The 26,456-nt window shown below is 45.3% G+C and overlaps 1 protein-coding gene across 3 annotated transcripts in view; it reads left to right on the forward strand.

Moving 5' to 3' along the window:
* stag3 (STAG3 cohesin complex component) overlaps positions 1 to 26,456 on the forward strand; it is a 51,886-nt gene that overhangs the window by 3,472 nt on the left and 21,958 nt on the right. For 2 of the 3 annotated variants that reach the window (XM_029725153.1, XM_029725161.1), the window contains exons 2-13: positions 612 to 724; positions 897 to 999; positions 10,086 to 10,304; positions 11,883 to 11,979; positions 12,512 to 12,588; positions 12,849 to 13,053; positions 13,342 to 13,493; positions 13,638 to 13,835; positions 16,140 to 16,238; positions 25,569 to 25,648; positions 25,873 to 25,980; positions 26,114 to 26,213. In XM_029725153.1, coding sequence (XP_029581013.1) covers positions 612 to 724; positions 897 to 999; positions 10,086 to 10,304; positions 11,883 to 11,979; positions 12,512 to 12,588; positions 12,849 to 13,053; positions 13,342 to 13,493; positions 13,638 to 13,835; positions 16,140 to 16,238; positions 25,569 to 25,648; positions 25,873 to 25,980; positions 26,114 to 26,213 — 1,551 coding nt within the window. Of the gene's footprint in view, positions 1 to 200; positions 328 to 611; positions 725 to 896; positions 1,000 to 10,085; positions 10,305 to 11,882; positions 11,980 to 12,511; positions 12,589 to 12,848; positions 13,054 to 13,341; positions 13,494 to 13,637; positions 13,836 to 16,139; positions 16,239 to 25,568; positions 25,649 to 25,872; positions 25,981 to 26,113; positions 26,214 to 26,456 lie in introns of those variants that run through there. The other variant, XM_029725170.1, reaches the window with a different exon arrangement.

Raw genomic sequence — 26,456 nt, forward strand, 5'->3', positions numbered from 1 at the left:
CAGTATTCCTTCTGTATCTTCCTATAAGTACAATTATTAAGGGTGTAAAGCCTGATCTTAGGTCGGTTGTCTTTAGGGCCAATCCGTTCACAATTTTTCGTTACCGTGCGAAAATATGTGCTAACAACCAATCATATGAACCACATCACAAATTGTCAGCCAATCGCTGAACTCCACTGAGAGTTGTGTGATTTTCGCGCTGGCGCGTAGTGTGTAATTTTTTTCCAGTGATCGTCTGTCATCGGATCTGAGGGAAACCTGTTCTATCCCAAATAGTTAGCTAGCTACCAAGTTATTACTTCAGATTAACACTACACTATTATCCAGGTAGGTAGCTAGCTAGAGACAATTTTGTATTATTTAACACATGTTTGTTGTAGTTAAAAATGTTAGCTTGCTAGTTTGAATTTCGCACTGTTGACTAACTTTTACGGCTAACGTTAAACAGCTAAGTTAACTGTAACAGTAGCTAGCTAGCCAGCTGTAATGTTAGCTAGCATGTTAGCTCTTGTCGGTTTTGCTTTTGCCAAGGCAGAATTGTAATATCCCGAACTCAATATGCTTGATCATATCCTTAAACTGTTGTTTCTTCTAATCGCCAACCTACTTAGCCAAGGTTCCTGAATCCAACCGTCATCTACATTTGTGAAGTGAACACTACATTAACATTACCGCCTCACCAGAAAATGGAAGTGCAACACTCTGATGAATCAAGCCATGACAGGTAAGTTAGGCTAGCTACCGGTAGCTAAACATGACAGTCATAGGTATCACAAATATAGAAAGAACCAGCTAGCTAGATAATTATGCAGACTTATTGCATTAGCTAGATTAGCTAGATAGTGTGATTGTTTATGACTTGTGTTGCCTTTGTTCATTAATACTTTTCTTTGCAGTCTTGAGGAGATCGAGGACATCTCAGACTCTGGCAGTGACTTTGAAGTCCAGCTGAAGGCCATGAAGCGGAGAAAACAGACCACTGCACTACTAGGACCTCGGGTCTGTAATGTTTTTTTTCTCACACACACACCACACCACACCACAGGAGGTTGGTGGCACCTTAATTGGGAATTACAGGCTTGTGGTAATGGCTGTAGGGGAATGGTATCAAATTAGGGATGGGTGTGGGTAATCAAGTTCAGGAACTGACTTCAAAAATCGATCTTTAACCAGAGATCACATTTAGTTCAAATACTGTAAAACTATTTGGTCGAAATGTTGTCTTCAAGACAAAGTTAATGTGCTTTGACTATTGTCCCATATACTACCCACCACTGCGACCTGTACGCTCTCGTTGGCTGGCCTTCGCTTCATAATCGTCGCCAAACTCACTGGCTCCAGGTCATCTACAAGACCCTGCTAGGTAAAGTCCCTCCTTATCTCCGCTCACTGGTCACCATAGCAGCACCCACCTGTAGCACGCGCTCCAGCAGGTATATCTCTCTGGTCACCCCTAAAGCCAACTCCTCCTTTGGTCGTCTCTCCTTCCAGTTCTCTGCTGCCAATGACTGGAACGAACTACAAAAATCTATGAAACTGGAAACACTTATCTCCCTCACTAGCTTTAAGCACCAGCTGTCAGAGCAGCTCACAGATCACTGCACCTGTACATAGCCCATCTATAATTTAGCCCAAACTACTACCTCTTCCCCTACTGTATTTATTTATTTTATTTATTTTGCTCCTTTGCACCATATTATTTATATTTTAACTTTGAACTTTCTTCAAACTACAAATCTACCATTCCAGTGTTTTTCTTGCTATACTTTATTTACTTTGCCACCATGGCATTTTTTGCCTTTACCTCCCTTATCTCACATCATTTGCTCACATTGTATATAGTCTTATTTTTTTCTACTGCATCATTGATTGTATGTTGTTTTATTCCATGTGTAACTCTGTGTTGTATGTTGTCGAACTGCTTTGCTTTATCTTGGCCAGGTCGCAATTGTAAATGAGAACTTGTTCTCAACTTGCCTACCTGGTTAAATAAGCATGCCCCATTCAAGAAATGTAGAACCAGGAACCGATATAGCCCTTGGTTCTCCCCAGACCTGACTGCCCTTAACCAACACAAAAACATCCTGTGGCGTTCTGCATTAGCATCAAACAGCCCCCGTGATATGCAACTTTTCAGGGAAGTTAGAAACCAATACACACAGGCAGTTAGAAAAGCTAAGGCTAGCTTTTTCAAGCAGAAATATGCTTCCTGCAACACAAATTCAAAAAAGTTCTGGGACATTGTAAAGTCCATGGAGAATAAGAATACCTCCTCCCAACTGCCCACTGCACTGAGGATAGGAAACTCTGTCACCACCGATAAACCCACTATAATTGAGAATTTCAATAAGCATTTTTCTACGGCTGGCCATGCTTTCCACCTGGCTACCCCTACTGCAGTCAACAGCACTGCACCCACCACAGCTACTCGCCCAAGCCTTCCCCATTTCTCCTTCTACCAAATCCATTCAGCTGATGTTCTGAAAGAGCTGCAAAATCTGGACCCCTACAAATCAGCCGGGCTAGACAATCTGGACCCTTTCTAAAATTATCTGCCAAAATGATTGCAACCCCTATTACTAGCCTGTTCAACCTCTCTTTCGTGTCATCTGAGATTCCCATAGATTGGAAAGCAGCTGCTGTCATCCCCCTCTTCAAAGGAGGGGACACTCTTGACCCAAATTTCTATAGACCTATATCCATCCTACCCTGCCTTTCTAAGGTCTTCGAAAGCCAAGTCAACAAACAGATTACCGACCATTTCGAATCCCACCGCACCTTCTCCGCTATGCAATCTGGTTTCAGAGCTGGTCATGGGTGCACCTCAGCCACGCTCAAGGTCCTAAACGATATCGTAACCGCCATCGATAAGAAACAATACTGTGCTGCCGTTTTCATTGGCCTGGTCAAAGCTTTCGACTCTGTCAATCACCACATCCTCATCGGCAGACTCAATAGTCTTGGTTTCTCTAATGATTGCATCGCCTGGTTCACCAACTACTTCTCTGATAGAGTTCAGTGTGTCAAATCGGAGGGCCTGTTGTCCAGACCTCTGGCAGTCTCTATGGGGGTGCCACAGGGTTCAATTCTTGGGCCAACTCTTTTCTCTGTATACATCAATGATGACGCTCTTGCTGCTGGTGAGTCTCTGAACCACCTCTACGCAGACGACACCATTCTGTATACTTCTGGCCCTTCTTTGGACACTGTGTTAACAAACCTCCAGACAAGCTTCAATGCCATACAACTCTCCTTCCGTGGCCAACTGCTCCTAAATACAAGTAAAACTAAATGCATGCTCTTCAACCGATCGCTGCCTGCACCTGCCCGCCTGTCCTGCATCACTACTCTGGACGGTTCTGACTTAGAATATGTGGACAACTACAAATACCTAGGTGTCTGGTTAGACTGTAAACTCTCTTTCCAGACTCACATCAAACATCTCCAATCCAAAATTAAATCTAGAATCGGCTTCCAATTTCACAACATAGCATCCTTCACTCATGCTGCCAAACATACCCTCGTAAAACTGACCATCCTACCGATCCTCGACTTTGGCGATGTCATTTACAAAATAGCCTCCAATACCCTACTCAACAAACTGGATGCAGTCTATCACAGTGCCATCCGTTTTGTCACCAAAGCCCCATATACTACCCATCACTGCGACCTGTACGCTCTCTTAGGATTAGGTTTCAAATCAGATTTTAAGAAGTTAAATTGTAGAAACAGGCAGGATTTATGTGGCTGTGGTAGCTAACTTAAGTGACAACCCTACTTTGTGAACTGCTAGTGGCATTTAGAATTGGTTAGCCTAGGCCAGGTTTCGAGGCTGCATCACATCAGGCCGTGATTGGGAGTCCCATAGGGCGGCGCACAATTGGCCCAGTCCGAATTTGGCCGGGGTAGGCCGTCATTGTAAATAAGAATTTGTTCTTAACTGACTTTAAGTCAAATTTTATTAGTCACATGTGCCGAATACAACAGGTGTAGACCTTACATTGAAATGCTTACTTACAAGCCCCTAACCAACAATGCAGTTTAAAAAATATATGGATAACAAGTAATTAAATAGCAGCAGTAAAATAGCAGTAGCGTGACTATTGGAAAGGTATAAAATTAGGGATGGGCATGATTAGGGATGGGCTTGCCTAGTTAAATAAAGGTGAAATAAAATTAAAAGAATAAAAAACATTCCCCAACTGGCAGGCCGAATTTGGCCCGCAGGTGGTTTTAGTTGGCCCAAGTTTTCTCTGCAAAAAAATTAATAAATACACAATTTGGGGTGGAATTTTCATTGTTGGACATAATATCAAATCAAACTTTATTTGTCACGTGCGCTGAATACAACAGGTGTAGACCTTACAGTGAAATGCTTACTTACTGGCTCTAACCAATAGTGCAAAAAAAGGTGTTAGGTGAACAATAGGTAAGTAAAGAAATAAAACAACAGTAAAAAGACAGGCTATATACAGTAGCGAGGCTACATACAGACACCGGTTAGTCAGGCTGATTGAGGTAGTATGTACATATGGTTAAAGTGACTATGCATATATGATGAACAGAGAGTAGCAGTAGCGTAAAAGAGGGGTTGGCGGGTGGTGGGTGGCGGGACACAATGCAGATATCCCGGTTAGCCAATGTGCGGGAGCACCGGTTGGTCCGCCCAATTCAGGTAGTATGTACATGAATGTATAGTTAAAGTGACTATGCATATACTGTAATTTCCGGACTATAAGCCACAACTTTTTTAGATTAAATCGAGAGCTCTCAAACTTCCCATCATTCTGATTACGGTAGTCATTTTGTCACCCTGATTCCTGGGGGTACAACAAAGTATTTGCAGCCACTCGACATCAGTGTAAATCGTGCATTTAAGGTGGCGCTCCGTGTTCAGCGGGAGGCTTGGATGACAAGTGGGGAGAAATCCTTCACTAAAACGGCCGCATGCGAAGAGCAACTTTTGGTCAAGTCTGCTAGTGGGTCCTGACAGCATGGGGCATTGTCAAAAAATCCACTATCATCAACGGGTTTCGAAAGGCTGGTGTGTTTGGACCATTCTAGTTTGTTGTTAATGTGGACACCAAGGAACTTGAAGCTCTCAACCTGCTCCACTACAGCCCCGTCGATGAGAATGGGGGCGTGCTCGGTCCTTCTTTTTCTGTAGTCCACAATAATCTCCTTAGTCTTGGTTACGTTGAGGGATAGGTTGTTATTCTGGCACCACCCGGCCAGGTCTCTGACTTCCTCCCTATAGGCTGTCTCGTCGTTGTCGGTGATCAGGCCTACCACTGTTGTGTCGTCTGCAAACTTAATGATGGTGTTGGAGTCGTGCCTGGCCATGCGGTCGTGGGTGAACAGGGAGTACAGGAGGGGACTGAGCACGCACCCCTGGGGAGCTCCAGTGTTGAGGATCAGGTTGGCAGATGTGTTGCTACCTACCCTCACCACCTGGAGTGGCCCGTCAGGATGTCCAGGATCCAGTTGCAGAGGGAGGTGTTTAGTCCCAGGATCCTAAGCTTAGTGATGAGCTTTGAGGGTACTATGGTGTTGAACGCTGACATGTAGTCAATGAATGTCAATGATGACACATGCCAGTTGGTCAGCACATGCCCGGAGCACACGTCCTGGTAATCCGTCTGGCCCCGCAGCCTTGTGAATGTTGACCTGTTTAAAGGTCTTACTCACGTCGGCTACGGAGAGCGTGATCACACAGTGGTCCGGAACAGCTGATGCTCTCATGCATGCCTCAGTGTTGCTTGCCTCGAAGCGAGCATAGAAGTGATTTAGCTCCTCTGGTAGGCTCGTGTCACTGGGCAGCTCGCGGCTTTGCTTCCCTTTGTAGTCTGTAATAGTTTGCAAGCCCTGCCACATAAGACGAGCGTCGGAGCCGGTGTAGTATGATTCAATCTTAGCCCTGTATTGACGCTTTGCCTGTTTGATGGTTCGTCGCAGGGCATAGCAGGATTTCTTGTAAGCTTCCGGGTTAGAGTCCCGCACCTTGAAAGCGGCAGCTCTACCCTTTAGCTCAGTGCGAATGTTGCCTGTAATCCATAGCTTTTGGTTGTGGTATGTACGTACAGTCACTGTGGGGACGACGTCCTTGATGCACTTATTGACAAAGCCAGTGACTGATGTGGTGTACTCCTCAATGCCATCGGAAGAATCCCGGAACATGTTCCAGTCTGTGCTAGCAAAACAGTCCTGTTGTTTAGCATCTGCTTCATCTGACCACTTTTTTATAGACCGAGTCACTGGTGCTTCCTGCTTTAATTTATGCTTGTAACCAGGAATCAGGAGGAAAGAGTTGTGGTCGGCTTTACCAAATGGAGGGCGAGAGAGAGCTTTGTACGCCTCTCTGTGTGTGGAGTACACAGTATAATTTTTTTCCCTCTGGTTGCACATTTAACATGTTGATCGAAATTTGGTAGAACTGATTTAAGTTTCCCTGCATTAAAGTCTCCGGCCACAAGGAGCGCCGCCTTTGGGTGAGTGGTTTCCTGTTTGCTTATTGCCTTATACAGCTGACTGAGTGCGGTCTTTACTGCCAGCATCTGTCTGTGGTGGTAAAAAAACAGCCACGAAAAGTATAGCTGAAAAATCTCTAGGCAAGTAGTTTGGCCTGCAATTTATCACAATATACAGTCGTGGCCAAAAGTTTTAGGAATGACACAAATATAAATTTTCGGAAAGTCTGCTGCCTCAGTGTTTTTAGATATTTTTGTCAAATGTTACTATGGAATATTGAAGTATAATTACAAGCATTTCATACGTGTCAAAGGCTTTTATTGACAATTACATGAAGTTGATGCAAAGAGTAAATATTTTAAGTGTTGACCATTCTTTTTCAAGACCTCTGCAATCCGCCCTGGCATACTGTCAATTAACTTCTGGGCCACATCCTGACTGATGGCAGCCCATTCTTGCATAATCAATGCTTGGAGTTTGTCATAATTTGTTCCCCGAGCCATTTAGTTATCACTTTTTTACCTTATGGCAAGGTGCTCCATCATGCTGGATGGTTGGGAGAAGTTGCTCTCGGAGGATGTGTTGGTACCATTCTTTATTCATGGCTGTGTTCTTAGGCAAAATTGTGAGTGAGCCCACTCCCTTGGCTGAGAAGCAACCCCACACATGAATTGTCTCAGGATGCTTTACTGTTGGCATGACACAGGACTGATGGTAGCGCTCACCTTGTCTTCTCCGGACAAGCTTTTTTCCGAATGCCCCAAACAATCGGAAAGGGGATTCATTCACTTTACCCCAGTCCTCAGCAGTCGAATCCCTGTACCTTTTGCAGAATATCAGCCTGTCCCTGATGTTTTTCCTGGAGAGAAGTGGCTTCTTTGCTGCCCTTCTTGACACCAGGCCATCCTCCAAAAGTCTTTGCCTCACTGTGCGTGCAGATGCACTCATACCTGCCTGCTGCCATTCCTGAGCAAGCTCTGTACTGGTGGTGCCCCGATCCCGCAGCTGAATCAACTTTAGGAGACGGTCCTGGCGCTTGCTGGACTTTCTTGTGCGCTCTGAAGCCTTCTTCACAACAATTGAACCACTCTCCTTGAAGGTCTTGATGATCTGATAAAGGGTTGATTTAGGTGCAATCTTACTAGCAGCAATATCCTTGCCTTTGAAGCCCTTTTTGTGCAAAGCAATGATGACGGCACGTGTTTCTTTGCAGGTAACCATGATTGACAGAGGAAGAACAATGATTCCAAGCACCATCCTCCTTTTGAAGCTTCCAGTCTGTTATTCAAACTCAATCAGCATGACAGAGTGATCTCGAGCATTTTCCTCGTCAACACTCACATTTGTGTTAACGAGAGAATCACTGACATGATGTCAGCTGGTCCTTTTGTGGCAGGGCTGAAATGCAGTGGAAATGTTTTTGGGGGATTCAGTTCATTTGCATGGCAAAGAGAGACTTTGCAATTAATTGCAATTCATCTGATCACTCTTCATAACATTCTGGGGTAAATGCAAATTGCCATCATACAAACTGAGGCAGCAGACTTTGTGAAAATTAATATTTGTGTCATTCTCAAAACTTTTGGCCATGACTGTACTCTACTTCAGGCGAGCAAAATCTAGAGACTTCCTTAGAATTTGTGCACCAGCTGTTGTTTACAAATATGCAGAGACCCCCCCACCGTCTTACCGGAGTGTGCTGTTCTATCTTTCCGGTGCAGTGTATATCCCGCTAGCTGAATATCTATGTCGTCATATTGACTATAAATACACCAGGAAATCAGCTCCAAGTGATTTTAATTTATGAAATCTGTTCCCAAGTATTCACACACTTAATAGAGAGACGTGTTTGTATAGAAATGTAAGCAAGGTTTGAAATGATTATGTTTTAGTCAAACATTATATCTGTTTGGGTTCCTTGCGTCAATTTGCAGTCTACACATTTTCCGTTGTCATGTTACCCCCCCGACCAACTGCTAAAAAAATCGTCCCGTGGTTGAATCTAGTTGATGATCCCTGGCCTAGGCTATTACCCCTAAACATAGACATTTTCCACACTGAAAATATGCAAAAACATTAGTTTGATAAAGACAAAGAGCTTATTTTCATCAGAATCATTAAGTCTAGGCCTACTCACCAAACAGATTGTCTTGGCCATAATTCATCCCCATGCAGTGTTCAATTTAGAATTGTTAATCCATTTACAAAATTCCAAGGAACAGGCATAATAAACTCAATCAAAACGTCTGTCTGTCGAAAATAAGGGGGGGGGGGGGCTTTGGATCACTTCTGGGTGTAAGCGAACGAGTGATGTGCGTTGGGAGCAATTCTGGCTGTATCCAAGGCACAGCCAATCGTTCACATAACAACAGAATGCAGCACACGACTGAAGAGAGAAGAGACAACCAATTTGTTAGTTACAGAATCAGTGTGCGCTCTGGAAAGACAGCAGAGAGTGCAAAGGCAGTTTGCCAGTTACAGCATTGCGTCCCCTGAACGATAATGAAGAGGTAGGTGAGAAGCCTGACCACGGAGACGGGGGGTGAGAAGGTGATGAAGTGTACTTCATGAGCTGTAACCGAAAAACAACTGGCATTTGTAAAGTTTAAGGTGAGGGAGAAAGTGTGGTGGAACAAGTATTATTAGCATTGCTAAGTATCTTGCTAGCTGGATCGAATTCTCCTTTAGCTAGCCAGAGAAATGTAGATAAATGTGCAGATATTTTTTCCAGTTATATTTTTTGGGGCCCTTTTTCTCCCCAATTGGTAGTTACGGTCTTGTCCCATTGCTGCAACTCCCGTACGGACTCGGGATAGGCGAAGGTCGAGAATCCTCAGAAACACGACCCTGCCAAGCCGCACTGTTCTTGACACACTGCTCGCTTAACCCGGAAGCCAGCCGCACCAATGTGTCGAAGGAAACACCGTACAACTGCCGACCGTGTCAGCGTCCATGCGCCCGGCTCACCACAAGAGTCGCTAGAGTGCGATGTGACAAGGACATCCCGGCCGGCCAAACCCTCCCCTAACACGAACAATGCTGGGCCAATTGTGCACCGCCTCATGGATCTCTCGGTCGCGGCCCTCTGCAACACAGCCCGGGATCGAACCCAGGTCTGTAGTGACGCTTCAAGCACTGCAATGCAGTGCCTTAGACCGCTGCACCACTCGGGAGGCCCTTAAAAGTAGCTTTTTATAGCTTCCTTTTTTTTTCTTCGAGTAGAGTACTCTGGGGAAACAAATCAAAAATCATGTGAGTACTCGAACAGTCAAAAAAGGTAATATGCCCATCCCTATATAAAATACATCAAACACATGGGTTCCATTCCATTCGCTCCTTTCCAGCCATTATTATGAGCTGTCCTCCCCTCAGCAGCCTACACTGACACACACAGATTCAGACATAGCCACCACTATGAAAGTTAAGCAGGTGCCATCATTTTTTCCCAACGAAGACATAGCTAACCCACTCACTGTAACATCTGTTTGTTTAGATATTATAGAGCTACATAAACTGTTTTGGGGGGAGCACCAACACTAACTACACTATTCATAGAATTACATTCATTCACTCACAATAGCCTTTTGAACCCTTTGTTTTTTCTCTTTTATCCCCAGCCACCCAAGAGACCTAGGCATAAAGCTGCATCCCAGGCCAGCCCAAATCCCAGCACCACCTCCACCCCACCAGCCCGTTCCCCTCAGCCACCGCAGCCTTCCCTGGGGAGAACCAGGCAGCTCGGCTCCCCCAGGCGAGAGAGAGAGAGGAGGGGGAACCAGGGCATGAGCGCTGGGGATATGTATGAGGCTGTGAGGTCTGGAAAGAGTGCTATGGTGGTGAGAGAGGGAGTGAGGTATTGGTGTAGGGGGAGAAAAAAAGAGAATAGGTAGTAGGAGGGATGACAGGGAAATGAAGCCTTTACAGCCCAGAATGGGGGTGATTATCATGCACTGTCGGTAGCTGACAGATCTGACCCTACTAAGGCCCTTCGATGTAGAGAGGTAGGAGAGCTGCCTTTGGGTCACATAGTCAATGATTGACAGCTCATGGTCAATGAAGGCTTCTCATGGAGTCACTTAGAAATGTCCTTGTTTTTTAAAGGAAAGCAACATTTTTTGTCCATTAAAATAACATCAAATTGGTCAGAAATACAGTGTAGACATTGTTAATGTTGTAAATGACTATTGTAGCTGGAAACAGCAGATTTGTTATGGAATATCTACATAGGCGTACAGAGGCCCATTATCAGCAACCGTCACTCCTGTGTTCCAATGGCTCGTTGTGTTAGCTAATTAAGCCAAGTTTATCATTTTAAAAGGCTAATTGATCATTAGCAATTATGTCAGCACAGGCGAAAACTGTTGTCCTGATTAAAGAAGCAATACATCTGGCCTTTAGACTAGTTGAGTATGTGGAGCATCAGCATTTGTGGGTTTGATTACAGGCTCAAAATGGCCAGAAACAAAGAACTTTCTTCTGAAACTCGTCAGTCTATCCTTGTTCTGAGAAATGAAGGCTATTCCAGACGAGAAATAGCCAAGAAACGGAAAATCTCATACAACGTGGTGTACTACTCCCTTCACAGAACAACGCAAACTGACTTAACTAGAATAGAAAGGTGTGGGAGGCCCCGATGCACAACTGAGCAAGAGGAGAAGTACATTAGTGTCAGCAACGTTTTTATTTGTTGGCTTTATGTAGGCAATTTTTACATAGTTGACAATGGCAATAGAAGTTACTTTTTAGGTTTGTATCATTTAGATTTGGATAGAATTTTTATTAACCACATGACAATGATTTTGAGATATGAAGACGTTATTATAAGTTAAATGAAACTGTCACGAAAATGTGCACATGAAAAGCCGACTCCTCGTGTAGCCTATTACCGGCAACTTCAGGAGAGTAATGGCAGAATCTGCGAAAGCCAGCAGGAGAGAGAGGAGAATAGTTGGGGCAGGTAAAACTTTTTTTCTTCTGGTTATCAAGATCTCTTGCGCCCTCTTGAGGCATTTGTCTTATTTCATCTAACCGAAGCTTAACGCATACAGTTGATTTTATTAAAACACATAGGCTGTATGTGGAAAAATACACTTTTAAAAGAACAGACGACTTTCGGGCGACTAAGAATTTTTTTAGTCAGGTACAGCCCTTCTCTGCTCATACTCTGCTGTCCTAGGGAGTTGGAGAGACTGCGCGGGAGAAGATGATAGACAGAAAATATGGTTAGAGGTTAAAGGGGAAAGGGATGACAGTGTATATACCCATTTCTGTTTAGGGAATGATAATTAAAAAAGAAGGGAGGAGGGCGTTAACTGGCAAGAAAGGAGTAACTGTAATCGCCACATAATGATGACAGTTTGGACTTTGTACGCTGCTCTCCCCTCATTGGCTGTGGCCTCCCTGTCAATCTCCAGGCGGTGGTGGACGAGTGGCTAGACGGCTACAAGCAGGACCGGGAGGCGGGCCTACTGGAGCTCATCAACTTCGTCGTTCAGTGCTGTGGCTGCAAAGGTCAGGGGTTGCAAGGGTGTCTGAGAGACGGAGAGGGCAGGGGGTGATTGGGGTCAGGGGTCACTGGATTTTCTTTTAACCTGATCCCCAGAAAAGCCATTGATTAGCACTCTGTCTATTGATTTCTGGGCCGGCTAACAATGCAAGGACCAGCGTCAAGCGGCCTGTCATTTCAGTGTATACTTACACTGGTCTATGGATGGATGAAAGACTCTGATGAAGAAAGTTATGGGGGATGGAGGTTTAAAACACATCATGTATTTAGCACTGGGTTTCACATCCAATTTTTTGTTCATTAACAAATATTAGTTTGTGTTAGCATTTCATGTTTAGAGAAAATGAACTGCTTGTATGCTAGGGCCAGGTGATGTCAGCTTTGATTCTCCTTACCAGGGTTGTGTTATTAGGATGCAATGGAAAACGTTTAAAAATGTTTTGCAACACAAAATGAAAATGAGCTTTTCTTAACGGATAAGTCCAGGTAGTCGCTTTCGTCCGTTTCTTGTCTAATGAACACAACCCTCCTCCTTAGGTGTGGTGAGCAGAGAGATGTTTGACGGCATGCAGAACGCTGAGATCATCAGCACACTGACCAAAGAGTTCAATGAGGTGAGAGAGCAGGAACACCTTTTGGGACCAAGTCAGAATTGAACTTTAGAGTTTTTTTTATTGTGTTTTACACTTATCTCTTCGCGGCTCAAGTAAAGTGCCCTGGGTTTGAGAAAAGCTTTATATGAATGATATCAATATTATTTCTTTGGAACAATGTTATTCAATTATATTTCCCACAGCTAATTTACACAACATTGAGCCCAAAACTAAGGAGATATTTTTATCCCTCATATCTCCTGCTCTCCTCCCCAACACAGGACTCTGTGAACTACCCCCTGTGCTCCCCTGGCCCCCAGTGGCGTAAGTTCCGGGCTGGCGTGTGTGAGTTTGTGCAGGTGCTGGTGCGCTCCTGCCAGAACAGCCTTCTGTACGACGAGTACCTCTTCTCCGCCCTGCTGGCCCTGCTCACCGGCCTGTCTGACTCTCAGGTCAGGGCCTTCAGACACACCAGCACCCTCATCGGTGAGACACGGGACAGCCACCACATATTGACCACAGTAGTGTTTTTGTTGAGTCCCAGCACACACTCATTGGTTCAATGTATTTACCAGGTCTGTCTGTCTGTCTGTCTGTCTGTCTGTCTGTCTGTCTGTCTGTCTGTCTGTGTGCATGACTGTCTGTCTGTGTGCATGACTGTCTGTCTGTGTGCATGACTGTCTGTATGTCTATCTGTGTGCATGACCATATTTTGGGGCATATGTCTGGCCCTGTGTGTCCATTCCTGTATGTAACTGTGTCCCCTCCCCCTAGCGATGAAGCTGATGACTGGTATAGTGGAGGTAGCAGTGATGGTGTTTGCCCAGATTAAGACCACCCAGAGACGGTACGACGTGGAGAGGAGCAAGAGTGCTGAACACAGAGCCTCAGAGAGGCTGGAGGAACTACAGGCCACCATCAGCGAGGTAACGCGCACACACACACACCCTGATTCGGCTCATCTTCAGCACATCCCTACACATTCTGTTCATTCTCTCTTGTGTGTGTGTGTGTGTGTGTGTGTGTGTGTGTGTGTGTGTGTGTGTGTGTGTGTGTGTGTGTGTGTGTAGCTGCAGGAGCACCAGGAGGAGCTGTCCTCCATGATGAATGCTACGTTTCGGGGTGTGTTTGTGCACCGCTACCGGGACCGTGTAGCTGAGATCAGGGCCGTATGTATCGAGGAGATGGGCGTGTGGCTCCGAGAAAACCCCGGAGACTTCCTCAACGACGGATATCTCAAGTACCTGGGCTGGACCCTGCACGACAAGGTGGGCAGGCAGACAGAGGCCCAACTAGTGTTGTCACGATAGTAACATTTTACTAATGATACAATAACAGGCCAAGTATCACGATACCGAGGAGTAAAAAAAAAAACAGTGGCCTAGCGTGCTGTTCACCCTGTCCCCCAGACGCTTGGTCCCATTTTCTAAACGTTAAGCGCATGTGCTACACAAAAAACCTGCCACTGATATTCACACTAATACCCAATACAACACGTTGAATTTAACTTCAAACTGTTCACTTTATAATAGAATACTGCATAGAATCGCTAATTTGCTGATATTTGCAAAGGCCTAGCTGTAATTTGGCTGGAGGAATGGGAGGAAGGAATATACATGCATAATGATCTGCATGTCATTGTGTCAGTAAGGGGAAAACATTGCATGAAACCTCTACTCTCTCATTAAACACACTACCTCCCTCACACACACAACTTTCTCCCAACAAACATACACACTGCAAATAGAATGTAAGTAGCACCAGAAAGAGATATATTTTTGATATAGTTAGCCTTGTTTTTATGGGTCAATTGTGCGCCGCCCTATGGGACTCCCAATCACGGCCGGTTGTGATACAGCCTGGAATCGAACCAGGGTGTCTGTAGTGACGCCTCAAGCACCGAGGTACAGTGCCTTAGACCGTTGCGCCACTCGGGAGCCCTTATCTGACTATAGTGAGTTCTATATGAATATAGTTAGTCCCTATATGACTATAGTTAGTCCCTATATGACTATAGTTAGTCCCTATATGACTATAGTTAGCCCCTATATGACTATAGTTAGCCCCTATATGACTATAGTTAGTCCCTATACGACTATAGTTAGTCCCTATACGACTAGAGTTAGCCCTATATGACTAGAATTAGCCCTATATGACTAGAGTTAGCCCTATATGACTAGAGTTAGCCCTATATGACTAGAGTTAGCCCTATATGACTAGAGTTAGCCCTATATGACTAGAGTTAGCCCTATATGAATCCTACCTTTCAACAACATCTCATGAGTAGCAGACCCTTCTTCTTTCTTGCTGTGCCAAGCTGCAAGCATGCCTGTCGCAAATCTGTTTTTCCTTTCTGGCACTGCTGCGTGACAGTGAACTTGCAACGCCTATCAGACTGGCCTGTGCTCTTGGTTATGCCAGGGAATAAATTATATACAATGTATCAACTCCTAGCTCTGCTTGCTGCTCCAATGTATCAAATGTTACAACAGAAGACTGACCAGGGTCTACATCCCCCATCGCCACCACGGCTAAAATTATATTTTAAAAACTGATGGAAGAATAGATGCACAAGAAGAGTGGACAGAGAAAAGGTGAGTGATGACTGGAAGGGGCAGCAGGTGAGTGATGGCTGGAAGGGGAAGCAGGTGAGTGATGGCTGGAAGGGGAGGCAGGTGAGTGATGGCTGGAAGGGTAAGCAGGTGGTGATGGCTGGAAGGGGAGGCAGGTGAGTGATGGCTGGAAGATGAAGCAGGTGAGTGATGGCTGGAAGGGGAAGCAGGTGAGTGATGGCTGGAAGGGGAGGCAGGTGAGTGATGGCTGGAAGGGGAGGCAGGTGAGTGATGGCTGGAAGGGGAGGCAGGTGAGTGATGGCTGGAAGGGTAAGCAGGTGGTGATGGCTGGAAGGGGAGGCAGGTGAGTGATGGCTGGAAGATGAAGCAGGTGAGTGGTGGCTGGAAGGGGAAGCAGGTAAGTGATGGCTGGAAGGGGAGGCAGGTAAGCGGATGGCTGGAAGGGGAAGCAGGTCTGTGATGGCTGGAAGGGTAAGTAGGTGGTGATGGCTGGAAGATGAAGCAGGTGTGTGATGGCTGGAAGGGGATGCGGCTGGCTGATAACAGCTGCCGCACGTGAGATGTGCATGAAAGTAAAGTGGATATTATTAGACAGGTGCATACAAGAGACTAGTTGCTCGTTGCTTAAAATAATTTAAGTTGAACGTATAAACAATTTACTTTATAAGCATTTTATAACAGGCGCCAGCGGGTTCTATAGATCGGTAGGGCTGAAAAAGTTGGTAGTATATGAAACGATACTACGGTATTCTAAAATGTTGGTATCATGAAGTTTTGGTAAGCGATAATACCGCGGCACACTACACGCAACACAGGCACACTCGGGGTGATATTTTCCCTGTCTAAATGGTATATTAGCCACAAACATTCTATCTAGTGGAATATCTTACAAATTTGCTTTGAAAGATGACAATGATATGGTGTCTATTTATCCAGATTGAAAGTAAACAGTGCAAGAATGTGTTGCATGTGGTGTGAGAGTGTGCTCTTCCCCCACAGCAAGGCTCAGTGCGTCTGCAGTGTGTGCGGGCCCTGCAGGGCCTCTACAAAGAGAAGGACTTAATTGGACGCCTAGAGCTTTTCACCAGCAGGTTTAAGGTAGGTCTCCCTCTGCATCTCTTTATCTGGTCTCTCCATCTTGTTCTCTCTTTCTCTATCTCTTTCTGTTTCTTTGTCTATTTCTCTCTCGCTCTTTGTTTCTCTCTCGTTCTTTCTCTCTCTCTCTCTCTCCCTTTGTTTTTGTCAGTCTCCCACAGTTTTTTCTGTCCTTCAGTGTCATCTTTCAATGTGTCCGTCCTTAGGTGGGCACTCCACCATCACTAAGCGTGTGTGTGTGTGTGTGTGTGTGCCCTCGCATTTTGGACACTCACAATACAGGATGCAGGTTACGTCACCATATCAACTATACCTCTAAACAATAGCCATTTGCAGTGGTATTTCCACCCTCTCTGTCCCAGTTTGTGGTAACCATTTGTGGTAGGGTTGTCATGATTCCAGTATCACGATGCTACGATACCAGATATCCCATGGCAAAAAAACAGTAAAAGATGGCACCGGAGAACAAGGCTGACGTTTTACGTATTCCTAATCAATTGTGTTTTTTGTTTTGTTTTTTTGTTTCTTTGCATTGTTTGTAACTTATTTTTTTACTTGTTTTGTACATAATGTTGCTGCTACCTTCTCTTATGACCAAAAATAACTTCTGGACATCAGAACTGGGACTACTCACTACGGACTGGCAGAATCCTTTTTTTCCTTTAATGAGCCCGACGTGAATGAAATACTGCTTCCCCGGGAACAGACCCAGATCCCCGTCATTTGCGTGAAGAGAAGGCGGAGAAAAAGGGGCCAGAGGGCGGCGGGCTGCCTTCTGAGAATCCGTAGGTGATCTAATAAACCCCCACTTCCTTCCATTCTGCTAGCAAACGTGCAATCTTTGGAAAATGAAATCTATGACCTACGTGGAAAATTAAACTACCAACGGAACATTCAAAACTGTAATATCTTATGCTCCACGGAGTTGTGGCTGAACGACGACATTATCAACATACAGCTGGCTGGTTCTACTCTGTATCGGCAGGACAGAACAGCGGCGTCTGGTAAGACAAGGGGCGGCGGACTATGTATTTTTGTAAATAACAGCTGGTGCACGATATCTAAGGAAGTCTCAAGGTTTTGCTCGCCTGAGGTAAAGTATCTCATGATATGCTGTAGACCACACTATCGACCTAGAGAGTTTTCATCTGTATTTTTCGTAGCTTTCTACATACCACCACAGACTGATGCTGGCACTAAGACCGCACTGAATGAGCTGTATTCCACCATAAGCAAACAGGAAAACGCTCACCCAGAGGCGGCGCTCCTAGTGACCGAGGACTTTAATGCAGGGAACCTTAAATCCTTCTTACCAAATTTCTATCAGCATGTTAAATATGCAACCAGAGGGAAAAAACTATGGTCCGCCTTTATTCCACACAGAGACGCATACATTAGCATCCAAGATGGCGTAGCAGTAGGACGTGTGCGTTTCTCTTTGTCTTAAACCGTGTTTTATCCCGTGTAAATAGCCAGTCTTTTTTGTATATATCTTAATCTCACATTCTATCTACGAACTAAATATACTTTCCTGCAACCCGCCTCACCCAATGTGGTACGGATCTGCTATTTTTATTCCTTATAACTGGAACTTCCATCAGGAGCTAGCCAGCTAACTAGCTACTCGTCTTTGTTAGCCACGGCTAGCGGGCTTCACCTTTTTCTCGGTCACCAGCCAGCCTTAGCTCGGACAATACCTGCCAGTCTGCACAGCGCGATATCAACCCAGAGCATATCGGACTGCTTCTCTCTACCACGTCACCAGATACCTGCCGCTCTGGATCATTACACCAGATCATTGCAGCTAGCTAGCTGCAAACGAGTGGCTACTGTTAGCTAACACTTCTGTCCCGAAGCAAGCACCATTTAGCCTTGAGCTAGCATCGAGCTAGGCCCATATACCAGCTAATTCTAGGGCTACAATACCTCCTTTGCCAATTGGCCTGGACCCTTTATTGTCGACACGGAGCCCCGCCGATCCATCACGACTGGACTGCTGACGTGATCGCCCGATGTGGTCTCAACAGGCTATTCTGTTACGATGTCGCCGAAGAATCATCTACTAGCTCTGGCCCGCTAGCTTTTCTGAACGCTGTGTCCCCTGCTTGCCTAGCGTAGTTGTGACTACCGAACGGCACCCTGACTCACCTATTGCTGCTCTTTTGACCCTATGATCACTGCTACAAAGCTGATGCCCCCTGGACTGTTTCAATAACACAGTACCTCATTTTGTCACTGTCGGCCCCAGCCTCGAACTCAGATCCTGCTCCGCTCTGCCCATTCATCGGCATTTACCTGTTGTTGTCTTAGCTCTCCTGATCAACACCTGTGATTGCTTTATGCCTCGCTCTAATGTCAATATGCCTTGTCTACTGCTGTCTTGGCTAGTTCTTATTGTTTTTTATTTCACTGTAGAGCCCTCAGTCCCGCTCAACATTCCTTTGATAGCTCTTTTGTCCCACCCCACACACATGCGGAGACCTCACCTGGCTTAACTGGTGCCTGCAGAGACAAAACCTCTCTCATCGTCAATCAACACCTTCGTTTACCTCCACTGTACTCACATCCTACCATACCATTGTCTGTACATTATGCCCTGAATCTATTCTACTACTCCCAGAAATCTGCTCCTTTTATTCTCTGTCTCCAACGCACTAGATGACCAGTTCTTATAGCCTTTAGCTGTACCCTTATCCTACTCCTCCTCTGGTCCTCTGGTGATGTAGAGGTTAACCCAGGCCCTGTAGCCCCCAGTTCCACTCCTATTCCCCAGGCGCTATCATTTGTTGACTTCTGGAACTGTAAAAGTCTTGGTTTCATGCATGTTAACATCAGAAGCCTCCTCCCTAAGTTTGTTTTGTTCACTGCTTTAGCACACTCCGCCAACCCTGATGTCCTAGCCGTGTCTGAATCCTGGCTTAGGAAGGCCACCAAAAATTCTGAAATGTCCATCCCCAACTACAGCATTTTCGGCCAAGATAGAACTATCAAAGGGGGTGGAGTTAGCCTGCAGAGTTCTGTCATGATATCCAGGTCTGTGCCCATACAGTTTGAGCTTCTACTTTTAAAAATCCAATAAGTCTCTCACCCCCCTCAGCCCCCAGCTGTGCCCTGGACACCATATGTGAATTAATTACCCCCCATTTCTCTTCAGAATTTGTACTGTTAGGGGACCTAAACTGGGATATGCTTAACACCCCGGCCGTCCTACAATCTAAGCTAGATGCCCTCAATCTCACACAAATTATCAGGGAACCTACCAGGTACAACCCTAAATCCATAAACACGGGCACCCTCATAGATATCATCCTGACCAACCTGCCCTCTAAATACACCTCTGCTGCCTTTAACCAGGATCTCAGCGATCACTGCCTCATTGCCTGCGTCCGTAATGGGTCCGCGTTTTAACGACCACCCCTCATTACTGTCAAACTCTCTCACAAACACTTCAGCGAGCATTCTAGTCGACCTGGCCTGGGTATCCTGGAAGGATATTGACCTCATCCCGTCAGTAGAGGATGCCTGGCTGTTCTTTTAAAAGTGCTTTCTTCACCATCTTAAATAAGCATACCCCATTCAAAAAATGTAGAATTAATAACAGATATAGCCCTTGGTTCACTCCAGACTTGACTGCCCTTGACCAGCACAAAAACATCCTGTGGCGTTCTGCATTAGCATCGAATTGCCCCTGCGATATGCAACTTTTCAGGAAAAGTTAGGAACCAATATACACAGGCAGTTAGGAAAGCAAAGGCTAGCTTTTTCAAACAGAAATTTGCATCCTGTAGCACAAACTCCCAAAAGTTCTGGGACACTGTAAAGTCCATGGAGAATAAGAGCACCTCCTCCCAGCTGCCCACTGCACTGAGACTAGGAAACACTGTCACCACCGATAAACCTACGATAATCGACAATTTTAAGAAGCATTTTTCTACGGCTGGGCTAGAAATCAGCTGGGCAAGACAATCTGGACCCTCTCTTTCTAAACTTTTCCGCCGCAATTGTTGCAACCCCTATTACTAGCCTGTTCAACCTCTCTTTCGTATTGTCTGAGATCCCTAAAGATTGGAAAGCTGCGGCGGTCATCCCCCTCTTAAAAGGGGGAGACACTCTAGACCCAAACTATTACCGACCTATATTTATCCTACCCTGCCTTTCTAAAGTCTTCAAAAGCCAAACAGATCACCGACCATTTTGAATCCCACCGTACGTTCTCCTCTATGCAATCTGGTTTCCGAGCTGGTCATGGGTGCACCTCAGCCACGCTCAAGGTGTACGATATCATCACCGCAATTGATAAAAGACAATACTGTGCAGCCGTCTTCATCGACCTGGACAAGGCTTTTGACTCTGTCAATCACCGCATTCTTATCGGCAGACTCAACAGCCTTGGTTTCTCAAATGACTGCCTCACCTGGTTCACCAACTACTTCTCAGATAAAGTTCAGTGTGTCAAATCGGAGGGCCTGTTGTCCGGAGCTCTGGCAGTCTCTATGGGGGAGCCACAGGGTTCAATTCTCGGGCTGACTCTTTTCTCTGTATACATCAATGATGTCGCTCTTGCTGCTGGTGATTCCCTGATCCCACCTCTACGCAGACGACACCATTCTGTATACTTCTGGCCCTTCTTTGGACACTGTGCTTACAAACCTCCAGACGAGCTTCAATGCCATACAACACTCCTTCCGTGGCCTCCAACTGCTCTTAAATGCAAGTAAAACTAATTGCATGCTCTTCAACCGATCGCTGCCCGCACCCGCCTGCCCGTCCAGCATCACTACTCTGGACGGTTCTGACTTAGAATATGTGGACAACTACAAGTACCTAGGTGTCTGGTTACTGTAAACTCTCCTTCCAGACTCGCATTAAGCATCTCCAATCCAAAATTAAATCTAGAGTTGGCTTTCTATTTTGCAACAAAGCATCCTTCACTCATGCTGCCAAACATATCCTCGTAAAACTGACTATCCTACCGATCCTCGACTTCGGCGATGTCATTTACAAAATAGCCTCCAACACTCTACTCAGCAAATTGGATGTAGGCTATCACAGTGCCATCCGTTTTGTCACCAAAGCCCCATATACTACCCATCACTGTGACCTGTATGCTCTCGTTGGCTGGCCCTCGCTTCATATTCGTCGCCAAACCCACTAGCTCCAGGTCATCTATAAGTCTTTGCTAGGTAAAGCCCTGCCTTATCTCAGCTCACTGGTCACCATAGCACCTAATCTTCCTACATTTGCACACACTGTATATTGATTTTTCTATTGTGTTATTGACTACGTTTGTTAATCCCATGTGTAACTGTGTGTTTTGTGTTGCACTACTTTGCTTTATCTTGGCCAGGTCGCTGTTGTAAATGAGAACTTGTTCTCAACTGGCCTACCTGGTTAACTTCTTGCGGATTAGTGGGACAATACCGTCCCATTTCGACAATTTCCGGTGAAATACTATAAATATTAAACTTTCATGAAATCACAAGTGCAATACATCAAAATAAAGCTTAATTTGTTGTTAATCCAGCCGCCGTGTCAGATTTCAAAAAGGCTTTACAGCGAAAGCAAACCATGCGATTATCTGAGGACAGCGCCCAGTACACAAATGCATAACAAATCATTTTCAACCAGGGAGTTGCGACACGAAAGTCAGAAATAGCGATATAATATTTGCCTTACCTTTGAAGATCTTCTTCTGTTGGCACTCCAAAAGGTCCCAGTTAATTTACAAATGGTCCTTTTGTTCTATAATGTCCTTTATATCCATAAAAACTCAGTCTAGCTGGCGCGCTTCAGTCAATAATCCACTCGGTTTCCCTCCTTCAAAATGCATACAAAATGAATCCTAAACGTTACCAATAAACTTATCCTAACAATTCAATCAACGTTTATAATCAGACAATAGGTACCCTAATACGCAAATAAACGATACAATTTAAGACAGAGAATCGTTATTGTCTTTACCGGAGAAAAATACCAAAGAACGCACTCTCATTCACGTGCTTGGAAACACTACAGCCAAAATGGGAGCCACCTAGAAAAACTACAATTTCTGGCAAATTTTTCCAAAAACCAGCCTGAAACTCTTTCTAAAGACTGTTGACATCTAGTGGAAGCCCTAGGAAATGCAATCGGGCACGATTTTGCCTTATTATAAAAGTGCCAGCCATTGAAATCAGTGGTAGGATGACATTTTTGGGGGGGAGGATGGTGTGTCCTAGGGGTTTCGCCGGCCATTTCAGTTCTGTTATACTCACAGACATTATTTTAACAGTTTTAGACACTTTAGAGTGTTTTCTATCCAAATCTACCAATTATATGCATATCCTAGCTTCTGGGCCTGAGTAGCAGGCAGTTTACTTTAGGCACGCTTTTCATCCGGATGTCAAAATACCGCCCCCTATCCCAAAGAAGTTAAATAAAGGTGAAATAAAAAGAAAGAAAGAAATGTAAATAAAAAAATACAAAGCTCTCCCTCGCCCTCCATTTTGCAAATCTGACCATAATTCTATTCTCCTGATTCCTGCTTACAAACAAAAATTAAAGCAGGAAACACCAGTGACTCAAATCAATAAAAAAGTGGTCAGATGAAGCAGATGCTAAGCTACAGGACTGTTTTGCAAGCACTGACTGGAATATGTTCCGCTGTTCCTTCAATGGCATTGAGGAGTACTTCACATCAGTCATTTGCTTCATCAATAAGGACATCAATGATGTCCCCCCCACAGTGACTGTACGTACGTACTTACCCCAACCAGAAGCCATGGATTACAGGCAACATCCGCACTGAGCTAAAGGCTAGAGCTGCCGCTTTCTAGGAGCGGTACTCTAACCCGGAAGCTTATAAGAAATCCTGCTATGCCCTCCAACGAACTATCAAATAGTCAATGCAGGACTAATATCGAATCGTACTACACCGGCTCTGACGCTCGTCGGATGTGGCAGGGCTTGCAAACCCTTACAGACTACAAAGGAAAGCACAGCTGAGAGCTGCCCAGTGACAGAAGCCCACTGGACGAGCTAAACTACTTCTATGTTCGCTTCGAGGCAAGTAACACTGAAACATGCATAAGAGCACCAGCTGTACCGGATGACTGTGTGATCACGCTCTCCGCAGCCGATGTGAGTAAGACCTTTAAACCATTCAACATTCACAAGGCCTCTGGGCTAGATGGATTACCAGGACGTGTATTGCGAGCATGCGCTGACCAACTGGCAAGTGTCTTCACTGACATTTTCAACCTCTCCCTGTCCGAGTCTGTAATACCAACATGTTTTAAGCAGACAATCATTGTCCATGTGCCCAAGAACACTAAGGTAACCTGCCTAAATGACAACCGACCCGTAGCACTCACGTCTGTAGCCATGAAGTGCTTTGAAAGGCTGGTCATGGCTCACATCAACACCATTATCCCAGAAATCCTAGACCCACTCCAATTTGTGCCCTAACAGACACAGATTATGTAATCTCTATTGCACTCCCAACTGCCCTTTCCCACCTGGACACAAGGAACACCTATGTGGGAATGCTATTCATTGACTACAGCCCAGCGTTCAACACCATAGTGCCCTCAAAGCTCATCACTAAACTAAGGACCCTGGGACTAAACACCTCCCTCTACAACTGGATCCTGGACTTCCTGACGGGCCGCCCATAGGTGGTGTGGGTAGGTAACAACACATCCGCCACGCTGATCCTCAACACAGGGGCCCCTCAGGGGTGCGTGCTGGGTCCCCTCCTGTACTCGCTGTTCGCTCATGACTGGACGGCTAGGCATGACTCCAACACCATCATTAAGTTTGCTGATGACACAACAATGGTAGGCCTGATCACCGACAACGACAAGACAGCCATTAGGGAGGTCAGAGACCTGACCGTGTGGTGCCAGAACAACAATCTCTCCCTCAACATGATCAAGACGAAGGAGATGATTGTGGACTACAGCAAAAAAAGGACAGAGCACGCCCCCATTCTCATCGATGGGGCTGTAGTGGAGCAGGTTGAGAGCTTCAAGTTCCTTGGTGTCCACATCACCAACAAACTAACATGGTCCAAGCACACCAAGACAGTCGTGAAGAGGGCACAACAAAACCTATTCCTCAGGAGACTGAAAAGATTTGGCATGGGTCCTCAGATCCTCAAAAGGTTCTACAGCTGCACCATCGAGAGCATCCTGACTGGTTGCATCACTGTCTGGTATGGCAACTGCTCAGCCTCCGACCGCAAGGCACTACAGAGAGTAGTTTATACGGCCCAGTACATCACTGGGGCCAAGCTTCCTGCCATCCAGGACCTATATTCTAGGCAGAGGAGGGCCCTAAAAATTGTCAAAGACTCCAGCCACCCTAGTCATAGATTTCTCTCTGCTCCTGCACGTAATGCGGTACCGGAGCACCAAGTCTAGGTCCAAGAGGCTTCTAAACAGGTTCTACCCCCAAGCCATAAGACTCCTGAACAGCTAATCAAATGGCTACCCAGACTATTTGCATTGCCTGCCCCCCCCCCCCCCCTTTATTTTACACTGGTGTTACTCTCTGTTATTATCATCTATGCAAAGTCACTTTAATAACTACCTACATGTGCTTATTGTGTCAACTAACCGGTGCCCCCGCACATTGACTCTGTACCAGTACCCCCCCCCCCCCCCCCCCCCCGTGTATAGTCTCGCTATTGCTATTTTATTGCTGCTCTTTAATTACTTGTTACTTTTATTTGTTATTCTTACTCGTATTTTTTTAAATCTGCATTGTTGGTTAGGGGCTTGTAAGTAAGCATTTCACTGTATGGTCTAGTACACCTGTTGTATTTGATCACATGTGACTAATACAATTTGATTTGAAAACAGGAATTAGACTAAACTCGATGGTCCTATTAAAACCTACTGTATGTAAATTGTGGGTGCTATAGCTTGCCAATTAAACTAATGTGACTCTAGGTGACAACATAATGCTGCTTGTTTCTAACATTAGGACTGTTTTCTTCAAGAAAATAAATCTGCTTCATGTTTTGTTTCCTTGCCGCGATACTTCCGAATATCGCGATACTGGTATCGTGACAACCCTAATTTGTGGTATTTTAACTCTGTACATATTGCAGTTTGCAGGTTTTGTTTGTGTTTAGAACAGATGGCTAATAGTCAATTCTCAAACATGTCAGTTCAAATGGCTTCATAAACCCCTTCAAGCCCCATGTGTTGCATGAGATAGTGGCTGTTTATTCCTTGGCTTAGTGAAATTGGACAGCTCCATCCTTTCTGTTGTCTTTGTGTGTTTGTGTGTGTGTGTGTGTCTGTGTGTGTGTGTGTGTGTGTGTGTGTGTGTGTGTGTTTTTTTTAGGAGAGGATGCTCTGCATGGTGCTAGACAAGGACCCAGACGTGGCGGTGGAAGCTGTCCAGCTGCTGCTGCTCCTCCAACAGTGAGTGTGTGTGTGTGTGTGAACGTCTGCCAGCAAGTGTTTGCCTTTATGGAATTCTGTAGTGTGTAGATGCGTGTAACTGTGTTGTGGCTATGTGAATTTCTTGTATGTGTTTATTTTTTGGTTCACACAGTAGTAGATTGATGTGTATGCGCATGCGGGAGGGAGTGTGTGGCATTTACTCTGTAAATTGTGTGTGTGTGTGTGTGTGTGTGTGTGCGCAGAAGGACAGAGGAGGGCTTGTCCGAGGAGGAGTGTAGCCATGTGTATCCTTTGGTGTTTGCCTCCCGCAGAGGCCTGGCATCTGCTGCTGGTGCCTTCCTCTACCACAAGTCAGTCATCTCTCCATCCTTAAACCATCTCTAACTCTCTCCATCCTCTCTCCGTCCCACATGATATCCCTTTATCCTCTAGCCATCCCTACCACTATCACTTAAAAATATCAATCTATCTTGTGTGTGTCAGGCTGTGTAGTGCAATGAGCAGCGAGCCACAGGAGGCAGACATGGGCGGTCGCCGGGCCTCCTTCTTCAACCTGCTGGTCACCTTTTACATCCAGAGTGAGGTAAAGCGTACTACATTGCTGCCTGCCATAAGATGAGGGACAGAGTCTGACAGACCAACCAAGCTGCACACCTCAATGCTTATTGTTATTGTTCAATGTATGGTTATTTTGACCCTTAATTATTGTTGTTACTGTTGTCCAGTTGACAATATTGATTATTGTTATTTTAATTATGTTAATATTGTAAATCTCCAAAATAAGCTTTGGCAATATGTACACCACTGTTCAAAGGTTTGGGGTCAC

This window comes from Salmo trutta, chromosome 3 (assembly GCF_901001165.1).
Source record: "Salmo trutta chromosome 3, fSalTru1.1, whole genome shotgun sequence".
Lineage (NCBI taxonomy): Eukaryota > Metazoa > Chordata > Actinopteri > Salmoniformes > Salmonidae > Salmo > Salmo trutta.